Source organism: Nelumbo lutea, chromosome 3, assembly GCF_056320005.1.
Source record: "Nelumbo lutea isolate HS-2025 chromosome 3, American lotus-T2T, whole genome shotgun sequence".
NCBI classification, from domain to species: domain Eukaryota; kingdom Viridiplantae; phylum Streptophyta; class Magnoliopsida; order Proteales; family Nelumbonaceae; genus Nelumbo; species Nelumbo lutea.
The window spans coordinates 50,486,660-50,504,727 of NC_142686.1; the positions used below are offsets into that span (position 1 = coordinate 50,486,660).

Genomic DNA, 18,068 nt, shown 5'->3' on the forward strand with positions numbered 1-18,068 from the left:
ACTAATTTATCAATAGGTTTGGGGAATTATATGCAAACTCCGTCCTTTCTCCATCCCTGATTTGGAGCAAAAATATTTACCCCATCCCCACATCTCTTCCCCATCCCTATACTATTTTTAGATAAATTTTAAATGTTTTCAATATAAAAAAAAATTGAATACTAAATCATATTCTAAACATTATTTAGAAAACAAAAAAAATAGATTAAATAACAAAATTTTGTTATAACTTTAATAAGAATATAAACTATAAATAAATGAAAAAATAAATATTATTGAAATAGTGGAAGTAGATTTACTGTATTTTCTTTATAAATATTTTTTTTGTAATTGTGTATTTTCGCTATAAATTTTTAGTAATTATTGGAGATTAAGCTACTATTATTTGTTAGAGATTAGACTATTAATTTAGCTGAAATTAGAAGTGTTTACGAGGCAATTCAGTTTGGTTGGAGATTGTTTGTCTAGCCAAACTAATCTGGTCAAGTTAGGGAGTTGGTCACTCGAAACTAACCAACTATTAGTGAAAAATAACCATTGGTTAATTTACCATAATTACATTAATTTACTATAATTACATCACTTTGATTAATAGTAAATAATTTAGTCTCCAAAAGTAAATAAATTACATTAATTCACATTAATTTATTGTTATTGTAAATAACTAATTTATTATACATTTTTACTAATCAACAATAATTTCAATAACTTTTGGAAATTATCATAAAATATTGTAATTTATTGTTATTTATTTTACTATTAGTTAATTAGTTATAGAAACTTTTTAGAATTGTAGGGATAGAAATTTTCCCTATAAAACTAGGGCCCTACCCTGCCCCACCTCAAATGGGGCAAGTTTTCTCAAATTTTAAATAGTGATGGAGAAGAGATAGGGTGGGGACAAGGAAAATATTTTTTCTCCAAATCAATGATAGGGAAGGGACGGGGTTTGCATATAATTCCCCAAACCTAATGGTAAATTAGTAAAATAACAATAGATTTAAGATTGGTTTTTAAAATATCTCCAAGTTTTTCCGTATATTCTTATTATAATCCTAGGATCCCACAATTGCATTTATAAAATAACCCCAAATTTTCATATTCCAATTCCTAAAATACCCCCAAATTCACATAATCCTATTTATAAAATATCCACAAATTAGATTATTTTTAGGTGGTTGCCTCGAGTGGGGAAAATTTGGAGATTCCCCATCCATGATAGGGAATGGGTGCCTCACCTCAAACCTACCCCACCACCAGGGGGATGGGGATGGGATGGGGTAGAGTGTGTTGACTATGGCGAGGGATAGGGAGGAGTGCCCCATCCTGTGCATCGCACAGGGCCCCACTAGTATATATATTAAAAGAATGAAGTATAGGAATTTTCCCCTTTGTTTTGAATTTTTTATTTTTTATTCCATATCATTTTTGAAACAACCAATGACATGCTCTCCTTTCTCATAAAAATTACCTAAAATATCTCTCTTCTACACGTTACCAATAATCTAAATAATCTCGTCTCTTAAAATTTTTCCTAAACTACTATCCCCACTATCCTCCACTTTCTCCTAAGTTATCTCTAATTCCTATTTATCTCTTAAATTATCTCTAATTTAATAGAGTGTTTCTCTCCTGAATTATCTCTAATTCCTATTTATCCTTTCTCCTACTTTATATATATCTATCGAAAGAAAGTTTGAATTAAAAAATTAAAAATTATTTAAATATATTAATAAAATTATATAAAAACTTTAAAATATTTATTAAAACACAAAAACATATAATAGATTTAATAATATTCATATTATTCATAATTTTATATTTTTACAAAATTCATTAAGAAATTATGTACTAACAATATAAATTATGATTTTCTGGATCATTCAATTTAAATGTTATTCAAATAATACAAATTTAACATAAAAAATAAATATTATTTAAATATTTCAATAACTAAATATCTTAAATAAAAAAGTTATTAAATATTTTAAATACATTATATATTATTTAAATATTTAGTAACTAAGTATTTTAAATAACAAAATATTTAATAATATTTAATAATAACAAAATAATAATAATAATTTAATATTTTACAAAATTAATAACGAAATTATGCAATAATAGTATAAATTATAGTTCTATGGGTTATTAAATTCAATAAATAATTAAAATTTTAAAATTTAAATAATGATATTATTTAAATAACTAAATAATATTGTAAATAACTAACTTCACTTATAACAAATAATAATTCTAGAAAATAGCTTCCAAGAAAACTAATATTTATTAATAATAATTTTAAAATCTTAATCTATATTTATTATATGTTTATCTAGAAAATAACTTTTCAATAATTATGTATAAATCTATTTTTGTTTTTTATTTAACATAAAAAATTCAATAATTTTGGAGATTAAGCTACTATTATTGAACTTTTAAATTTAGGTGGTGTTCGGTGGTGTGGATTGGCCACGATATATTCAGTTTCAATCCACACCACCTTTATGCCATGCATTTGGTTGGCTGTAGTGTAGATTGATCCATACTATTTCGTGGATTGGTCCACACCATAGTCCATTTTTTCATCCACGGGTTTATCTCGTGGAAGCGTCTACACCACACCATTTTGCATATGGAATAGCGATTACATACTTCGCATGGATGTTTAACCCTAGTATAAGACCTCTTTTCCTTTTACCGTTGCAACACTTCATTGTGAGATTGTTGTTGTTATTCTTCTCTACTCGCCATTGCTAGTCTTCCTTATTTGAACTATGGTTGTAATCGGATCGGACTCAGATCTGATGCAACAAAACCCACATTCAATTCGATCCTACATCTGAATCCAATTAGCTTGGATTCAAATTCAAATGCTAACATACTCAAATCGGATTTGGATTTAATTCGACTCTACTATAAATTTTCTAAAATATCAGAAAAACCAAATTTATTTATCTTTCAACTTTTATATATAATAAATTAATATAAATATAACATCCTAAATTATTAAATATAAACTCATATATAATATAATATATAGAATATATTTTTATAATTTTAAATATAATTATATAAAATTTATATATAATTAATAAATATTATAATAATTGGTTTCATACTTTAATCAGATCGGATGGGGTCAAATCCGAATCCAATCCGATTATTAATTGGATGTAGATTGTAACATCCGAATCTGATCCGATTACATGAATGCATCATTTGAATATGAGATAGTCGAATCGGATGTTAGAATTTTCAAGTATTACTAACAAACCTAGTTTGAACCACTCGCCACTCCTCCTCCAACCACTCCTACATCGGATCGTTGATGGTAACTGATAAGTATTCATCCTTTTTTTATTCTCATGCTATATTACTCTTCTCTGTTTGAACCACTTTCCATTGCTACTTATGTTTATTAATTAATATTAATATTATTTTATTAATTATTAAGTTTTAAATATTAATTTTATTAATATTAGTTGTTATTGGTATTATTAATTATTATTAAATATTATTAAAATTGTTGTTAAGATTATCAAACATCATTAATATTACTACTCATTTTTAATTAATATTAAAATCATTATTTGCTATTTAATATTATTAATTATTACTAATATTATTTTTATTAATTATTAAAATCCTTAGCAATTTACTAATATTTTTCTATTGTGTATATTACAAAAAATAACATATTATTTTTCAATGATTAACAACATAGATTATCTCAAATGTTATAGTTGACATGCATGGAATCAAATACAATGTGGAGATTGAAATATGCCACTCCTTGTAGAACGCCCATGGAGGTGTGGTATGGATCAGTCCACACATTTTTGTTCACGATGTAGAACTACCTTGTTGGGGTGTGGTTTGTTTTTATCCACACCACTCCAACACCCCCTTAATTGATTGTATTAATTGTATTTTTGTTAGAATTTATTGATTAATATTTATTAGATTAAACTACTATTTGAGATTACACTATTTTTTGATTAATTTAATATACTTTTAGTGTTTATTGTACTTTGTAATTTTTATATTTATTGTATTTTCATTTTCAGTATATTTTCAATAATTATGTATTTTTGTTATAAATTTTTAATAATTATTGGAGATTAAACTATCGTTATTTATTAGAGATTAGACTACTAGTTTAGTTGAAATTAAAAGTGTTCACGGGTTGGTTCGGTTCAGTTGTAGGTTGTTTAGCCAACCAAATTGACTTTGTCAGGTTGGGGAGTTGGCCACCTGAAACCGATTAACCATTAGTGAAAACCGACCAACTCAAGTTGTATCGGTTTGAGTCGATTTTCAGTTTAGTTGGTTAGTCCAAAAGATATAAACGTAAAAAATTAAATTTAAAAATTAAGTTTAAATTTAGAAAATAACAATAGCATTATTAAAAAATAACTTATAAAAATTAAATTTATGATATAAAATATTTTAGACTAAGAAATATAGGAATTTTTTCACTTTCCCGTATTAAAAATTATATTTAAAATATAAAATATTAATACATATTTATGGTCGAGTTATTCGATTTTGGTCAGTTTACAAATGGCCAACGTAAAACTGATCCAATCTGGTCGAATTAGGAAATTGTTGAATCAAAGTCAAATGAAAATACTAGAAAACTAACCAACTTAGGTGTTATGCAGGTAATTGTATACTCTTATATGTTTCTTTTATTTAGCTAAAATTAATAAATCACGTGAATCGTACCGATTGGGTATATGTTTCTACCATTTAGCTAAAATTAATAAATCACGTGAATCGCACGGGTTGGGTCACTTGTAAATGATTTAAAATTAAATATTCATCTTCGTATTCCAAAAATCAAATTAAAATGTCCTATTGAATTGTTGGTTTTAAAGCCATAATCTCTTTGGTGCTTTGCTGTCATGTACGACAATTAAAGAACCCAAAAGGAGGTATGATCAAATGGAATGGTAATCCATGTTTCTTACTTAATTTATACGGCGTCAAAGAAATATTTAGTTTGTACTTGGGAATAAGTCTTTTAAAAAATAGTGGGTTCATGAATAGAATTACTGAGAGCTTTTAAGGAAAATTTTATCGGACAAATGCTTTTAATTTCATGATCCATTTAAGAAAGAGTACAAATGTAAATAATATACGGTCCAAATACATACAAAATAATACAAAATATGAGGTTTTGCATTCTACATATTTGCATTGGTATTCCTTTCAAACTAAGCCTCATTTTTTCTTCTTGCATCCCAAATCGGGTCCAATACAATTGCTTGTAAGTGTGGTAACACTTTGATCACTAGTGATCTGACATTGCAAAACAACAAAATTTAAAGAGATATTTATTTTATCAAAGTTATAAAAATTGGCAGTTTGGCATATACATATATACATGCCTTGATTTTGATGTAAGTAATTAGATAATCTTAATTTATATATTTATTTTTTAATTATTATATATTACATTACAGATGTATTATAGGGGTGAGTGCAAAGTAGGGTGCATGTTGAGTCTGGGTATAACTCGAACTGATCCGCTAAGAAATATTAAGGAATTGGAATCACCCTCTCTCTAGGTGTGCACTTTTAGATTCGAAACGAAATCAATTGGTTTTCGAGATAATAGGTCTGACCAAATGACTTGATTATAATAAATTTACTGAAAATATTATACATTTAATCAGGTCAGGTCTGTCTCGGTTCAACCATCCAGGTCGATGGGTCAGACCGTATCACGTCAATTTTAATTATATATATATATATATATATGTGTGTGTGTGTGTGTATGTGTGTATGTATAAATACATATTTTATTAATAAATAATATATAATTATGTTTTAGATATGATATCAAGGTTCAAATTTCAATACGATACACTCTGTATTGGGTGTATTGGCGTATTGTATCATATCGATGGCTTCCTAATATGCCTATTTGTAGGTGTTTTAGGAACCCCCCCCCTCTTTTTAATAAAAAATATGGATAAAAATAGGCCCAAAAATCAAAAGCGTGTTATTTTAAGTACCGATTTTGAGCCTTATTTGATATATGTATTATTTTATATTTAACTTATGTTTTTATTTTAGTTTTAATTTTTTTATTTGTAAAAATATTAAAATGTGCAATTTGAGGCCACAAAAGGGGTTTTATTTTCATGAAAATAGTGGGGAAAGGCATCTATAGCCCTTGGGAATGCATAAATCTCAAAAAGTTACACAAGGAAAAAAATCTCAATTGGGACATCAAGAGTGCAAAATTATGCCTTTCCAAAGTTTTCATACATAGTTAGTATGCAACCCTTGAACTGGCCATCAAGTCGACCAGGTCAACGGTCCAACCATCCGGGTTAGATGATTTTTGACCAAGCCAACAAGTTTTGACCTTTTCTGGGTTTTACTCAAATCAGACCCAAAAACCAAAAGTTTGTTATTTTAAGTACCGATACATAGGGGCATATCGATATTTTGAACCTTATTTGATATATGTATTATTTTATATTTAATTTATATTTTTAGTTCAGTTTTTAATATTTTTATTTATAAAAATATTAAAAATTGTGATTTGAGGCGACGAAAGGGGTTTTATTTTCATGAAAATAGTGGGACAAGACATCTACAACCCTTGGAAATGCATAAATTTCAAAAAATTACCCAAAAAAAATCACTTCAATAGGACATTGAAATGTAAAATTATAGTCTTTTGAAGTTTTCATACATACTTAATATGCAACCCATGACTTAGCCATCGGGTCAACCAGGTCAACGGTCTAACCATCCAGATGATTTTTGACCAAGCCAACAGGTTTTGACACCTTTGATGGTTCAAGCGATTCAACTGCCCAAGTCAAGAAAACATTGGGCCATACCATTTGTTAATTTGATCATGTGCTTCTTACGTTAACAACCATGAATATATGTTAATAGATGTTTCTTTGGAGTCGAGAGAAGTTTCGTATTCCGCACCATGCTAATTGATATTTTAAATTCTGAGGGAGAGCTGATGAAGATACCTCCTAATGCACACTAAGTTTTAAAATAACCCAGTGATACCAAGTGTGTTTTTCCAAGTTGCACCTCTAGCATTATGTAATTACTGATTAGTCTTGAGGTGTCAACTAGACAGATTTGGTCCAACCCGATCCAGTCCAATGTGAGTCCACTTATAATGGATTGAACCCAATCCAGTTCAAATCAAATTCAATCCATTAAAATGTAAATGGATTGGATTGGATCCAATCTAAACCGAATGAAATATCAAAAATTATACAAAAGCATTTTTAGCATTGAAAAAACACTTTTGTAAAAGTACTTTGATAAAAATATTTTCATAAAAGTGCTTTTACAAAAGCACTTTATTGAAAGTACTTTGGCAAAGTGTTTTTATAAAAGTACTTTTATAAAAGTTATTTTGTAAAAGTGCTTTCTAGAAGTGTTTTTATAAAAGTACATTTGTGAAAGTGCTTTCGTAAAAGTTATTTCATAAAAGTGAGTTTCTAAAAGTGCTTTCATAAGTCTTTTGTAAAAGTACTTTCGTAAGTCTTTCGTAAAAGTACTTTTATAAGAATGCTTTCGAAAAGTACTTTCGTAAAAGTACATTTGTAAAAGTGCTTTCGTAGAAGTGTTATATAAAAGTACTTTTGTAAAAGTGCTTTCATAAAAGTGAGTTTCTAAAAGTGCTTTCGTAAAAGTACTTCTATAAAAGTACTTTTGTAAATTTTTTTTGTAAAAGTGCTTTCATGTAAAAGTACTTTTATAAAAGTGCTTTCATAAAAGTATTTTTGTAAAAGTTATTTCGTAAAAGTACTTTTGTAAGAGTGCTTTCGTAAAAGTACTTTTGTAGAAGTGCTTTTATTAAAGTGATTTTGTAAAAGTGCTTTTATAAAACTTCTATAAAAGTGCTTTCATAAAAGTACTTTTATAAAAATGCTTTTGTAAAAGTGTTTTTGTAAAAATACTTTTCATAAAAGCACTTTTATAAAATGTTTTCATAAAAGTGATTTTATGTTGTTTTCAGTTTTAATTGATTTTAAATTGTACAAGGGTTTGACCTCATGATCGGATTATTGGAAATTTGGTTAGGTCTAATTCAAACCAATAAGAATATTGACCAATTTACTTTGGATTGACCCAATCCAATAATTCTAATGGACCATCCAAATCTGATTTGATAAGGTTTGGATCGAATTGGTTCCAAACAAAAACCGGTTGATTGACACCCTTACTGATTACACTGTACATATTCAATGATTGCACTTAGTGCTCAGTTTGGAAGGAGTATAAATACAAATATATATACAATATAAACACATACAAAATAATACAAAGTACAAAGTTTTGTACTCTACAAATTTGTACTTATACTCCTTCCAAACTGGGCCTAGCGAACAATATAATTACATGCACTCAACATTAAAGCCCATTTGCATCAGCACAAATGCACAATCAGGAATTGCTTGCGTACAAGAAATCCACTCTTTTGCTTTCTCTAATTGTAACTGATAAAAGGGAATCTAATTAATATATAGAGTAGCATGAAAGGAGACGCTTCTCTATTCTTAGTTTGCACTTTGCAAACGGCTCATTCTCTTCATATTTGCCCTCTTTTATTCCTAAGCCATTGGATGCGGTTAAAAGATTCCAATTGCACGGTGCTTGTTCATTGCCACAGACCATTCTTTGTGATGCCTGCTCTATTGCTCAACCCAACCTTATCTCATCTTAGTCTAATTTTCATGTATTCATTTTTTTTTTTTTTTTGTTAATTTCAGTACCGCCAATTATCTTCTTGTACATATATTAATTCGATTTCTTTGGAACGCTTGTCAATACATCCACCATACCACCATGCCTCCACCTAACAGCCTGTTGTTTCCTTCACTTCTCTTCCTCCTCTCATTCTTCTTCATCCTCATCTTCAGTCGTCAAGTGGGTAAGAAATCATCCTCCCCTCCGGTTAGTAAGCTGCCGAGATCTTACCCATTAATCGGCTCTGCGTTTGCCATCTTCAAGAATCGGAATCGACGGAACCAATGGTTTGCAGAGCTTGTCAGAGACTCCTCTAATGGAACCTTTATTCTTCATCGCTTTCTTGGTGTTCGTCATGTCTTAACTGCCAACCCCGCCAACGTCCAACACATCCTCAAAACTCAGTTCCATCTCTATCCAAAAGGCCACACCGTTCGGGTCAACCTCTCCGATTTTCTGGGTGACGGAATCTTCAATGCTGACGGGGATAACTGGAAGTTTCAGAGGCAAGTGTCGATCCACGAGTTCAGCGCGAGGTCCCTCCGCAAGTTTGTCGAGACTGTCGTCGAGGCCGAACTCTCCGACCGTCTAGTTCCCATCCTCTCAAAGGCTGCCGCCGAGAATTCTGTGCTCAATCTGGAAGACATACTTCAACGGTTTGCCTTCGACAATATTTGCAAGATTGCGTTTGGATTCAACCCACAATATTTGTTGCCGTCGCTCCCATCAGCGGAATTCGCCGTCGCGTTCGATGACGCTGCGAGGATAACCAGCGAACGTCTGAACTCAGTAGTCCCCGCTATCTGGAAATTGAAAAGAGCACTCGATATTGGGTCAGAGAAACGGCTTCGGATTGCCATCTCGCAGGTTCGAGAGTTTGCGCAGAAAGTAGTGAGAGAAAAAACGAGGGAGCTTGAAGAGAAGTCATCGTTAGAAACCGTGGATCTTCTCTCAAGGATCTTGAGTTCTGGCCATCTGGATGAAAAGTTGGTGACGGACATGGTGATCAGCTTCATTTTAGCCGGTCGAGACACGACATCGGCAACCTTGACTTGGTTTTTCTGGTTAGTCTCTGGCGATTCTCACGTAGAAGAAGAGATACTAACGGAGATAAGAGATAAGAGCGAAACACCAGATTACGACGAGGTGAAGGACATGGTTTACATCCAGGCGTCGGTCTGTGAAAGCATGAGACTATACCCACCGGTACCAAGTGACAGCAAAGAGGCAGCCATGGACGATGTTTTACCGGACGGTACGATAGTGAAGAAAGGAATGAGAGTGACCTACCTCCCTTACGCGATGGGTAGGATGGAGGGACTGTGGGGCCAAGAGTGGAGGGAGTTCAGGCCTGAGAGGTGGCTGGAGAGGAATGAAGTCACCGGAAAATGGAGGAGATTCGTGGCGAGGGATCCGTATACGTACCCAGTGTTCCAAGCAGGACCGAGGGTTTGTTTGGGGAAGGATATGGCGTTTCTGCAAATGAAGAGGGTGGCTGCCGGTATTCTGCGACGTTTCCGGGTCGTTCCGGCGATGGAGAAAGGGTTTGAACCGTTCTTTATATCGACGCTAACTTCTAAGATGAAAGGTGGTTTTCCGGTGAGGATTGAGGAGAGAAAAGGCCGTTAGTTGCAATGCAAACGCTTGAGCAAACAGCTGACTGTAAATTATTAAAATGTAAAATACGAAATAAAATGATGTATTTCCTTTATAGCAAAAAATAATGCGGAGAAATATGGATAGGATTGATTTTCCCCAAAAAACTATAAACATTTAAAGGGTCAAAAATCATTCTATAATTACCATTTAACCCCTTTTGAACCTACAAATTCTGACCCGACGAAGCCGTCATTCTCCCAAAATAATGTTGTAATCCCTATCTTGGGTTATTTGTTTTTAACAAATCAAAACCATTCCCATGCATGGTACCACCTTGTATTAGATGAAGTACATCTTGGTGGAGCCGTTGTACTTGTAATACATCTGTCATTATTCTAGATTTTAGCCCTAAATTATCAGAACGTTATAGCAAAATTATAATTGAGCTTGGAGAAAGGTAAATTTGCATCATTTTCTTTTGGGAGCGCAAGGGTGTTTAAATTCTGATTTTCTTTTGCTTTAAATTATACTTTTGTCTTTTTTGTGTTTAAACAATCTTGGCATTTGTCAGTGAGATCTGAGGCACATTTTAAAATTTTGGTTGAATCAGAACGAATCCAGCTTCGTTAGAATCAGATTTTATGTTAATTTGTAACTTGAATAGCTTCAGCTGCATTTGGTTGCAGCCCAAATTTCATTTGCATTGGTCTCTATGCATGGAGTGCAAACAGGCTGAATGTAAATATTGATTTACTTCTGCTTCAGATTTGATTGTCTTTTTTTTCTTTGTACATGCAAAATATGAAGTAAAATGACCACTACTAAAAAATTCATCTATAATGGCGGCCATAACTACTCTAAAAGCTTAAAAAATGCCTCTAAAGATTATAAAAGGTGGCTAGGTAAATGACTCTAAAAGCCCTGTTACTAAATGTTTTAGAAGCGCTTGATTAAGCACTAGAGGCAGAGTTAGAGGCACATACAACTGCCTTTATTGCACTGATGCTAAAAGTCCTATATAGAAACTTAAAAGTGCTTCTAAAAGTTCAATTTAGAGGCGCATCTAAACGCCTCTAAATGATTTTGTAACAATTTTATGTGCCTCTAAAAGAAATCTAAGAAAAGGAAAAATCTATATGATTTAATATTTAGAGGCACTTTTTGGCTACCGCTAAAGATATATGCTTTAAAGAGGCACTTTTGACCCTCTAAAAAGGTTTCAAAATTAAAAAAAAAAAAAGTGCAATATATAGTGAATATTACTAGATAAAAATTCCAATTGATACACGTGTCAAAATATATTCAATCAAAACATAAAACCTATATGCAAATATATATATATATATATATATAATCCAAAAAGATACACCTTATCCATAAAATTCCAATTGACTTCCATCATCATAGAACAAAACAAAAAACAAAAATCAAATTCCAACACAACTTTGATCATGATGCAAGTATTTTTCATATGTTACTTTCAATTGTCCCCTTGCAGCAGCCTTCTGGAATTTCAAAATCATATCTGCACATTCTCTGCATATGAAACCCAAACAAATGCAATTCAATGCTTACTCATTGCACATCAAACACAGTTACGTGCACCTAAAAGATTAAAAACACACCTGAGTTCTGATTTTTCATAGTGTGCATGTCTGCTAAGTAGTGTGGTCCAAGCAGGGGCTATTTGCAGTGTACATCGTGCAACATATATAGCCGATGCACATAGCAAGGATGGTTTGAATTTCAAAGCTTCATATTCAACTAGGGACAGCTTAATAAGGTAGAAAGCGAGATGTTCAAGCTGGTCAAGAACCCAAAGAACAAAATTAAGTTTCCATCATTTTTGTTGCAATAATCAAATGTACCTCTTGAATGTTTTCAAGAAATATGCACCAAAGTCCAAACAAAGACAAGAAAAAGTTAAAATTCAACGAGTGTATCTTGGACCTTCATATCAGACTGAGCAGCCTTGAGAAACCTTAACATGAACACGTATGGTGTTGGCACATTCAGACGGAACATCAACTTCTTGAGAATAAGACTCCTGAAAAGAGGAGCAAATTTACTACTTTGTTAAGACAAAAACAAGATAGTTGGGGAAAATAAACTTAAGATGCAAACCATTGAAGCATTTCATTTTTTGTTATGAATCAGCTGAGATGCTAATCAAATCCTTGACCTGTATTAATTAGAAAAATTAGTCAAAACATAAATTGTTTTGTTCTCAGTAGCATATAAATTAATTTAGAAAATAGATCATAAAAATCCTTTAGGCATGGACAGGTATATGTACCTTTGGATGCCAAAAGCCCTCATATTTTGATGCTAGCAACAGTGAAGTTAAGCCAACCAACTGCATTTCCTTCTTTGTAATTATATACACAGAAAGGAATCTGTCCAACAATGCCACCATGAGAAACAATGTTTCTTGCATCAGTCCAAAGTATGTCTCCCTGCAAATACCATCCATTTCTGATTAATGAGTTAATGGATCTCATCTCCAACAATCCTTATTAGATACCTGTAGCTCAAAGTATGTCTCCCTGCAAATACCATTCATTTCTGATTATGAGCTTGATAATTTTTTTTTTTTTGTCTCAATATGAAGAAATTTAATCTTGGAAGCCATTAGGCAATTTCATTCATCAATGCTTATTCTATGTTTTTATCATAAAGAAACCAAAAAGGTCTATAGTAATTAGTGTCAATCATCCGATACTATATATGTTTTTGCGACTCTTGTTCTATCTGATCTTCTGATCTTCTAGTTTATTGTATAGTATAATATTGAACCACAAAATAATCTGTAGAAATAAAGTGTATTTCAAAACCAACTAGTTTACATTGCCATTTGAAGAATGACCTTTTTGGATTTCTAAACAGAGTTCAGAAGGCAAAGCATGGATTTGGCATGCAGGTTCCAAGAGTCCTGTGTAAATGATGGTGTTGCTAGGTCTACTAAGGCTTCAGCTGCTATTGATGATATGGGGAAGAAGTTGAAGTAATTCCAAGAGTCCTGCACAAATGATGGTCTTGCCAGGTCCTGGTCCAGTACAGCTTCAGCTGCTATTGATATGGGGAAGAACTTAAAGTAATTCTAAGATTCCGGTGCAAATGATGACCTTGATGGGTCCACAAAGACTTCATATGCTATTGCTATAAGTAGGAACTTGAGGTAATTCTGAGAGTCCTGCACAAATGATGGTCTGGCTGGGTCCACAAAGGCTTCAGATGCCATTGATATGTGGAAAAACTTGAAGTAATTCTGAGAGTCCTGTGCAAATGATGGTCGTGCCATCTTGCTGAATCCACTAAGGCTTCAACTGCTATTGTTGTGGGGAAGAAATTGAATTAATTTGGAGAGTCCTGTGCAAATGATGGTTTCTGGGTCAACCAAGGCTTCAGCTTCTACTAATGTGGGAAAGAACCGGAAGCAGAGCAACATTAGTACCCCCTACCTTGTGCCAACCTAAGTGAGAATTAGTTCAGCTAGAATTCTGCATTTTCCTAAGAAATTAAGCAATAGCTTGTGTGACAGAGAGCACCCTCTACTAAGCCAAACATTGGGCAACCACCTCTGGTCCTGAATCAAATTTACAACCCACTCTTGATGTTGAAATTTCAATACTAGAAAAAAAAAAAAAACAAATACAATATTATAACTGACACTCTAAGATTTCTCTAAGCTTTCATGTATGTTGTCATGGTAGCTCAGCAAAGAGATTTTAGTTATTAATTTAAAAACATATTACAAGTGCTTTAACTATGTATACTCTCCATGCAATTATAAAGTTGATGTTTAAGACATTTAAATATGTATAGATGGACATATACTGAACCTCCACAGCTACTACTCCCAATAAATCCAAGTAAAAGCATGGTGCCAAAACTTAAATACATAAAAATGCCAGCAAAGAAGGAAAGCTCTAGAAAATTTACATGAAGACAGAGGGCTACTAATAGCTTGAAGGCAATTTGTCCCTAGAAAATTGATTGTGAAAGGGTCCCTCAAACTAGTTTATAGAACTCTAGCTTGAAGGCTTCAGCTATCAAACTGGATTCAATTCAGCAAATTGATTGAGTATGATAGCAGAGCCATATGAACAAGAGAACAGAATACTATAAACTAAAACAAAACCTCATGATGTACGTAGCTCAATTACTTCAGTTGGTTACATGAGTCCCACTTCACTATGCCGCCCTATTAGGAGCCAATATCATCTACTAAGTTCAGATGGTTACATGAGTCCCGCTTCACTATGCCACCCTATTAGGAGCCAATATCATCTACTAAGTTCAGATTCCTTAAATTTTATTCACAAAACCTTAATCATTTCCTTTTTTGGCGTAGATATCTGGTAATATCACTTCTATTATGTAACAAATTTATTAAGCAAAATAGAGAGTAGCCAATATAGAAGTAGAGGTTCTTTTTTTTCTTATCCCAAGAGATTATTCACAAAAAACAAACTGCATTACTGCTCAGAAATAATCTTTCACCAAAGAGCTACAATATGTAAATGCACACAAGAGGATCCTTCGTAGAGCAAAACTATGCCATCTGTTGAAAAAAAAGGTCAAATGCACAAGAATATTAAAACAAGCATACTGTAGATACAAACAAAGTGAAGGTTGAAAATTGAAAAGAAAAGAAATAAGCAAGACAAGGCTCATGAATTGGATTCCTAATCATAGATGCAAACTTGGAATTCAAGCAGATATAACATCTAAGCTCCAAAGACAAACTAAAACATAGATACAAACAAAGGGAAGGCAAACTATCCTTTTCTATGCAGATCTGTTAAAGAAAAAAAATACGTGATATTAGAATAGTGTCAGCAATCAAAATTTGAGAGACAATCATTTTTTTGACCAATAGATATGAGAAAATCTTTTTTTGGCCATTAGATATACATAGCTGAAGTCCACGGACTCCATCTGTTACCAGAAGAGTTATCGTCCCGTAATCTGAATGAGCAGAAGCATCATATGTTCCATCACTGGAAATATCCATTCCACCTGAAATCAAAATTTAAGTGTACTGTAAAAAATTATAGGATTTCATGAAACAATTAATATTCGTTAAAAAATAATTAAATAAACCCATAGAAGCAGAAAATTTGCACGGTAGAAGTACCAAGCGAATATAAAAGAGGAAAAGCAAAAGAATCAATTTACCAAAGGGAGCTTTTGCATCACAGGAATACACCCCCAATGCAGGAAGCATCAAAAGTGGATCCTAACTTTCACGGAACTTCCCCGAATCAAAATCACCTTCACTCTATTAAAAGAAGATAATCAGATACACAAAAAATCAGAGTCTATATCCCAATAAATTAGTAAATATATAATCACGCCTATCCAAAATATCACTATAATCCAAGTCCCATACCACTACCCAAAATTTGATTTCTGATCCAGAAATCTTGAGCCAGGAGCTACATATCCATAGCCCAAACTTTCACAAGTTACTAACAATACACGGTTTTCTCAATAAAACCCGATTGGAGGGAGAAAGAATAGAGGAAATATCCCAAGATAAAAGAAAACAAAAAATAGAAACCAAAGCCAAATCCTTAGGAATTTTTCAGGCAAGCCTATGAGCAATACCGTGAGAATCATGAAGAATGACACCGTTTTGAGGAGTCAAATCGTTCTTCACAAACGCGCAGATGTTCTCCTCAACATCCTGAACGGAGATTTTCAACCAAGAGGGTGGAGTTCTCTTGTACGACAGAACTGATGAAGATATACCCTTACCACGACTGTGCATACGACCCATGTTGACGACGTTGGAGTTGCAGCTCCCTCTTAGCTCTTTCACTCTCTTTTGAAACGAGCATGAGCAGAAACCCTTGGCTTGGAGAAGAGGCGAAGAGTCAATCGTTTATTCAATATGAAATTTAGCTTTCGCGCGTGATGGTTTTGGGTGCCGATCCTTAAAATAGCGACTACTTTCTTTTATCCCGCCAATAAAAAAGATACAGAGGCATCAAAAATGAAATAAGCCTGCCTTCTTTGACAGTGATACGGGATGAGGTCCCTGCCTTGTAAGAGAATGGAGAGGTAGGAGGGAGTATTTTGATTTGGAGATTGGAGTAAGAAAGGAAGCAATATGATGTGGTCGAGACTCGAGAAAATTGAAATAGGAGATTTTACATCAATTTTTTTTGGGAAAAATTTGTACTGCTTGTGATTGCATGTGAGACAAAAAGTACAAATATTGTATCAGTTAGGTAAGCAAATTAAGTCATGGTTATTCCTTTTCCCGTATGAAGCACTGAATCTATCTTTGGTTTGAAAAAAAAAAAAACATAGGGAAAGGAAGAAAAATAGGGAAACCTGTGCGTACAAACATTGTATGAGTTTTTTTACCTTTTCCTTCAAACCAAACACAAATGAGACTTATGAGGAATCCCAAGAAATACGAATGAGACCTGTGAAGAATCACGGGGCACTTGTCTCACTAATTGAACGAGGAATTTTCTCTGCAATATATAGATCTGATCGGTTTCACCCCTCATCTTCTCTCCTTCCTCTCTCTTTTTATCTTCCTTTTCCTTTTCTTCACAATCTTCAATCTCTAGCCGAAACATTGTAACAGAACTTTCTCTTTTTTAACCATTAATGATCATTTGAGAAAAAAAATATATATGAAAAAAGAAAATCTCTAGTTCTTCCTAGTCGAATCAAACACCTCTTCTTGAACCTTTGTCCTGTCACCATGAATTTATCTCTCAAACCTCCATGATTTCCACAATAGAACCTGTGACAAGATGTCCAATTCAATCACCTGGAATATATTAGGTTCCCGGTAGAACAAAACAGAAATTTGTCTACTTCGAGGAAGACAAGAGAACTCCAGGACATAAAAATCTCAAATGATGATAATTCTCATAATAATTAGGCCAAGTTTGGGAGTGCTTATTGTATTAAGCACTTGGGAGCATTTAGTGAAAAATCACATCATTCCACATGGCAGGTTGAAAAGAAATAAGCACTTATTGAACAAGTATTTAAAATAAACCCAAATTTGGGCTTCTCAAATAAGTGCTTATTTTGAGGATAAGTACTTAGTTTAGGCTTATTTCCCAAACCCAAATAAATGCTTATTGGTGTGGTCTCAATCCAAAGTAAGTGTTTATTTGAATAAGCACTTATTTTTAATTACTTCCAAACTTAGCTTTGGCTGAGTTTGGAAGGAGGAGAAATGAAAATATGCAGAGTGCAAAACCTTATATTTCTTATGTATTTATGTTGTACATATTTGCATTTGTACTCTTTCCAAACTGAGTCTTTAGATTAAGAGGAGAGTTATAAATTAAATAGACACTTGATCCATTGTTACAATTGACTCTTAAAAACTTGGTTCATTAAGTGTGTCATTTATAGTATAAATAAGAAATTGGTGGGTGTGGACCATAGTTCATAGCTGTTCTGAACTATTGACAAACTGTGTAGATTGGACCAGTCCACATCTATAATGGCATTCTGTAGGCATGGTGTGGGCCAATCCATACCACACTTTTTGATTCCATATATCTCATATACATTTTATGAATGATCTATATAGTCAATCATAAATGTTTAATTTTTGAATTTTATATGATAAAAAAATTGAAAAAGAGGCATCAAAAAATTAATATTAACTAATAAATATTAGCTTAATAAAAAGATAGTAAAATAATTAAAAATTAAAAAATATTATTTTAAATATTTAA

The 18,068-nt window shown here is 32.5% G+C and overlaps 2 protein-coding genes across 3 annotated transcripts; one reads left to right on the forward strand and one right to left on the reverse strand.

Annotated features, from left to right (window-relative positions):
• Window positions 1–8,639: 8,639 nt before the first annotated feature.
• LOC148864897 (cytochrome P450 94A2-like) lies at window positions 8,640–10,466 on the forward strand. The gene has a single exon (XM_088974861.1). The coding sequence runs from the start codon at window positions 8,845–8,847 to the stop codon at window positions 10,372–10,374; it is 1,530 nt and encodes a 509-aa protein (XP_088830987.1). The 5' UTR covers window positions 8,640–8,844; the 3' UTR covers window positions 10,375–10,466.
• A 1,126-nt stretch (window positions 10,467–11,592) lies between these two features.
• On the reverse strand, window positions 11,593–17,120 carry LOC148864898 (putative cyclin-B3-1). Of its 2 annotated transcripts, none has more exons than XM_088974450.1 (8): window positions 15,958–17,120; window positions 15,526–15,628; window positions 15,293–15,366; window positions 12,641–12,800; window positions 12,469–12,526; window positions 12,295–12,391; window positions 11,970–12,148; window positions 11,593–11,880 (listed from the first exon to the last, which is right to left on the reverse strand). In XM_088974450.1, exons 5-8 carry the CDS (start codon window positions 12,477–12,479, stop codon window positions 11,772–11,774), a joined length of 396 nt encoding a protein of 131 aa, XP_088830576.1. In that variant the 5' UTR covers window positions 12,480–12,526; window positions 12,641–12,800; window positions 15,293–15,366; window positions 15,526–15,628; window positions 15,958–17,120; the 3' UTR covers window positions 11,593–11,771. The 2 variants fall into 2 exon arrangements, with proteins under 2 accessions (XP_088830576.1, XP_088830575.1); XM_088974449.1 differs by having other exon boundaries at window positions 12,641–12,890.
• Between the last annotated feature and the right edge of the window lie 948 nt (window positions 17,121–18,068).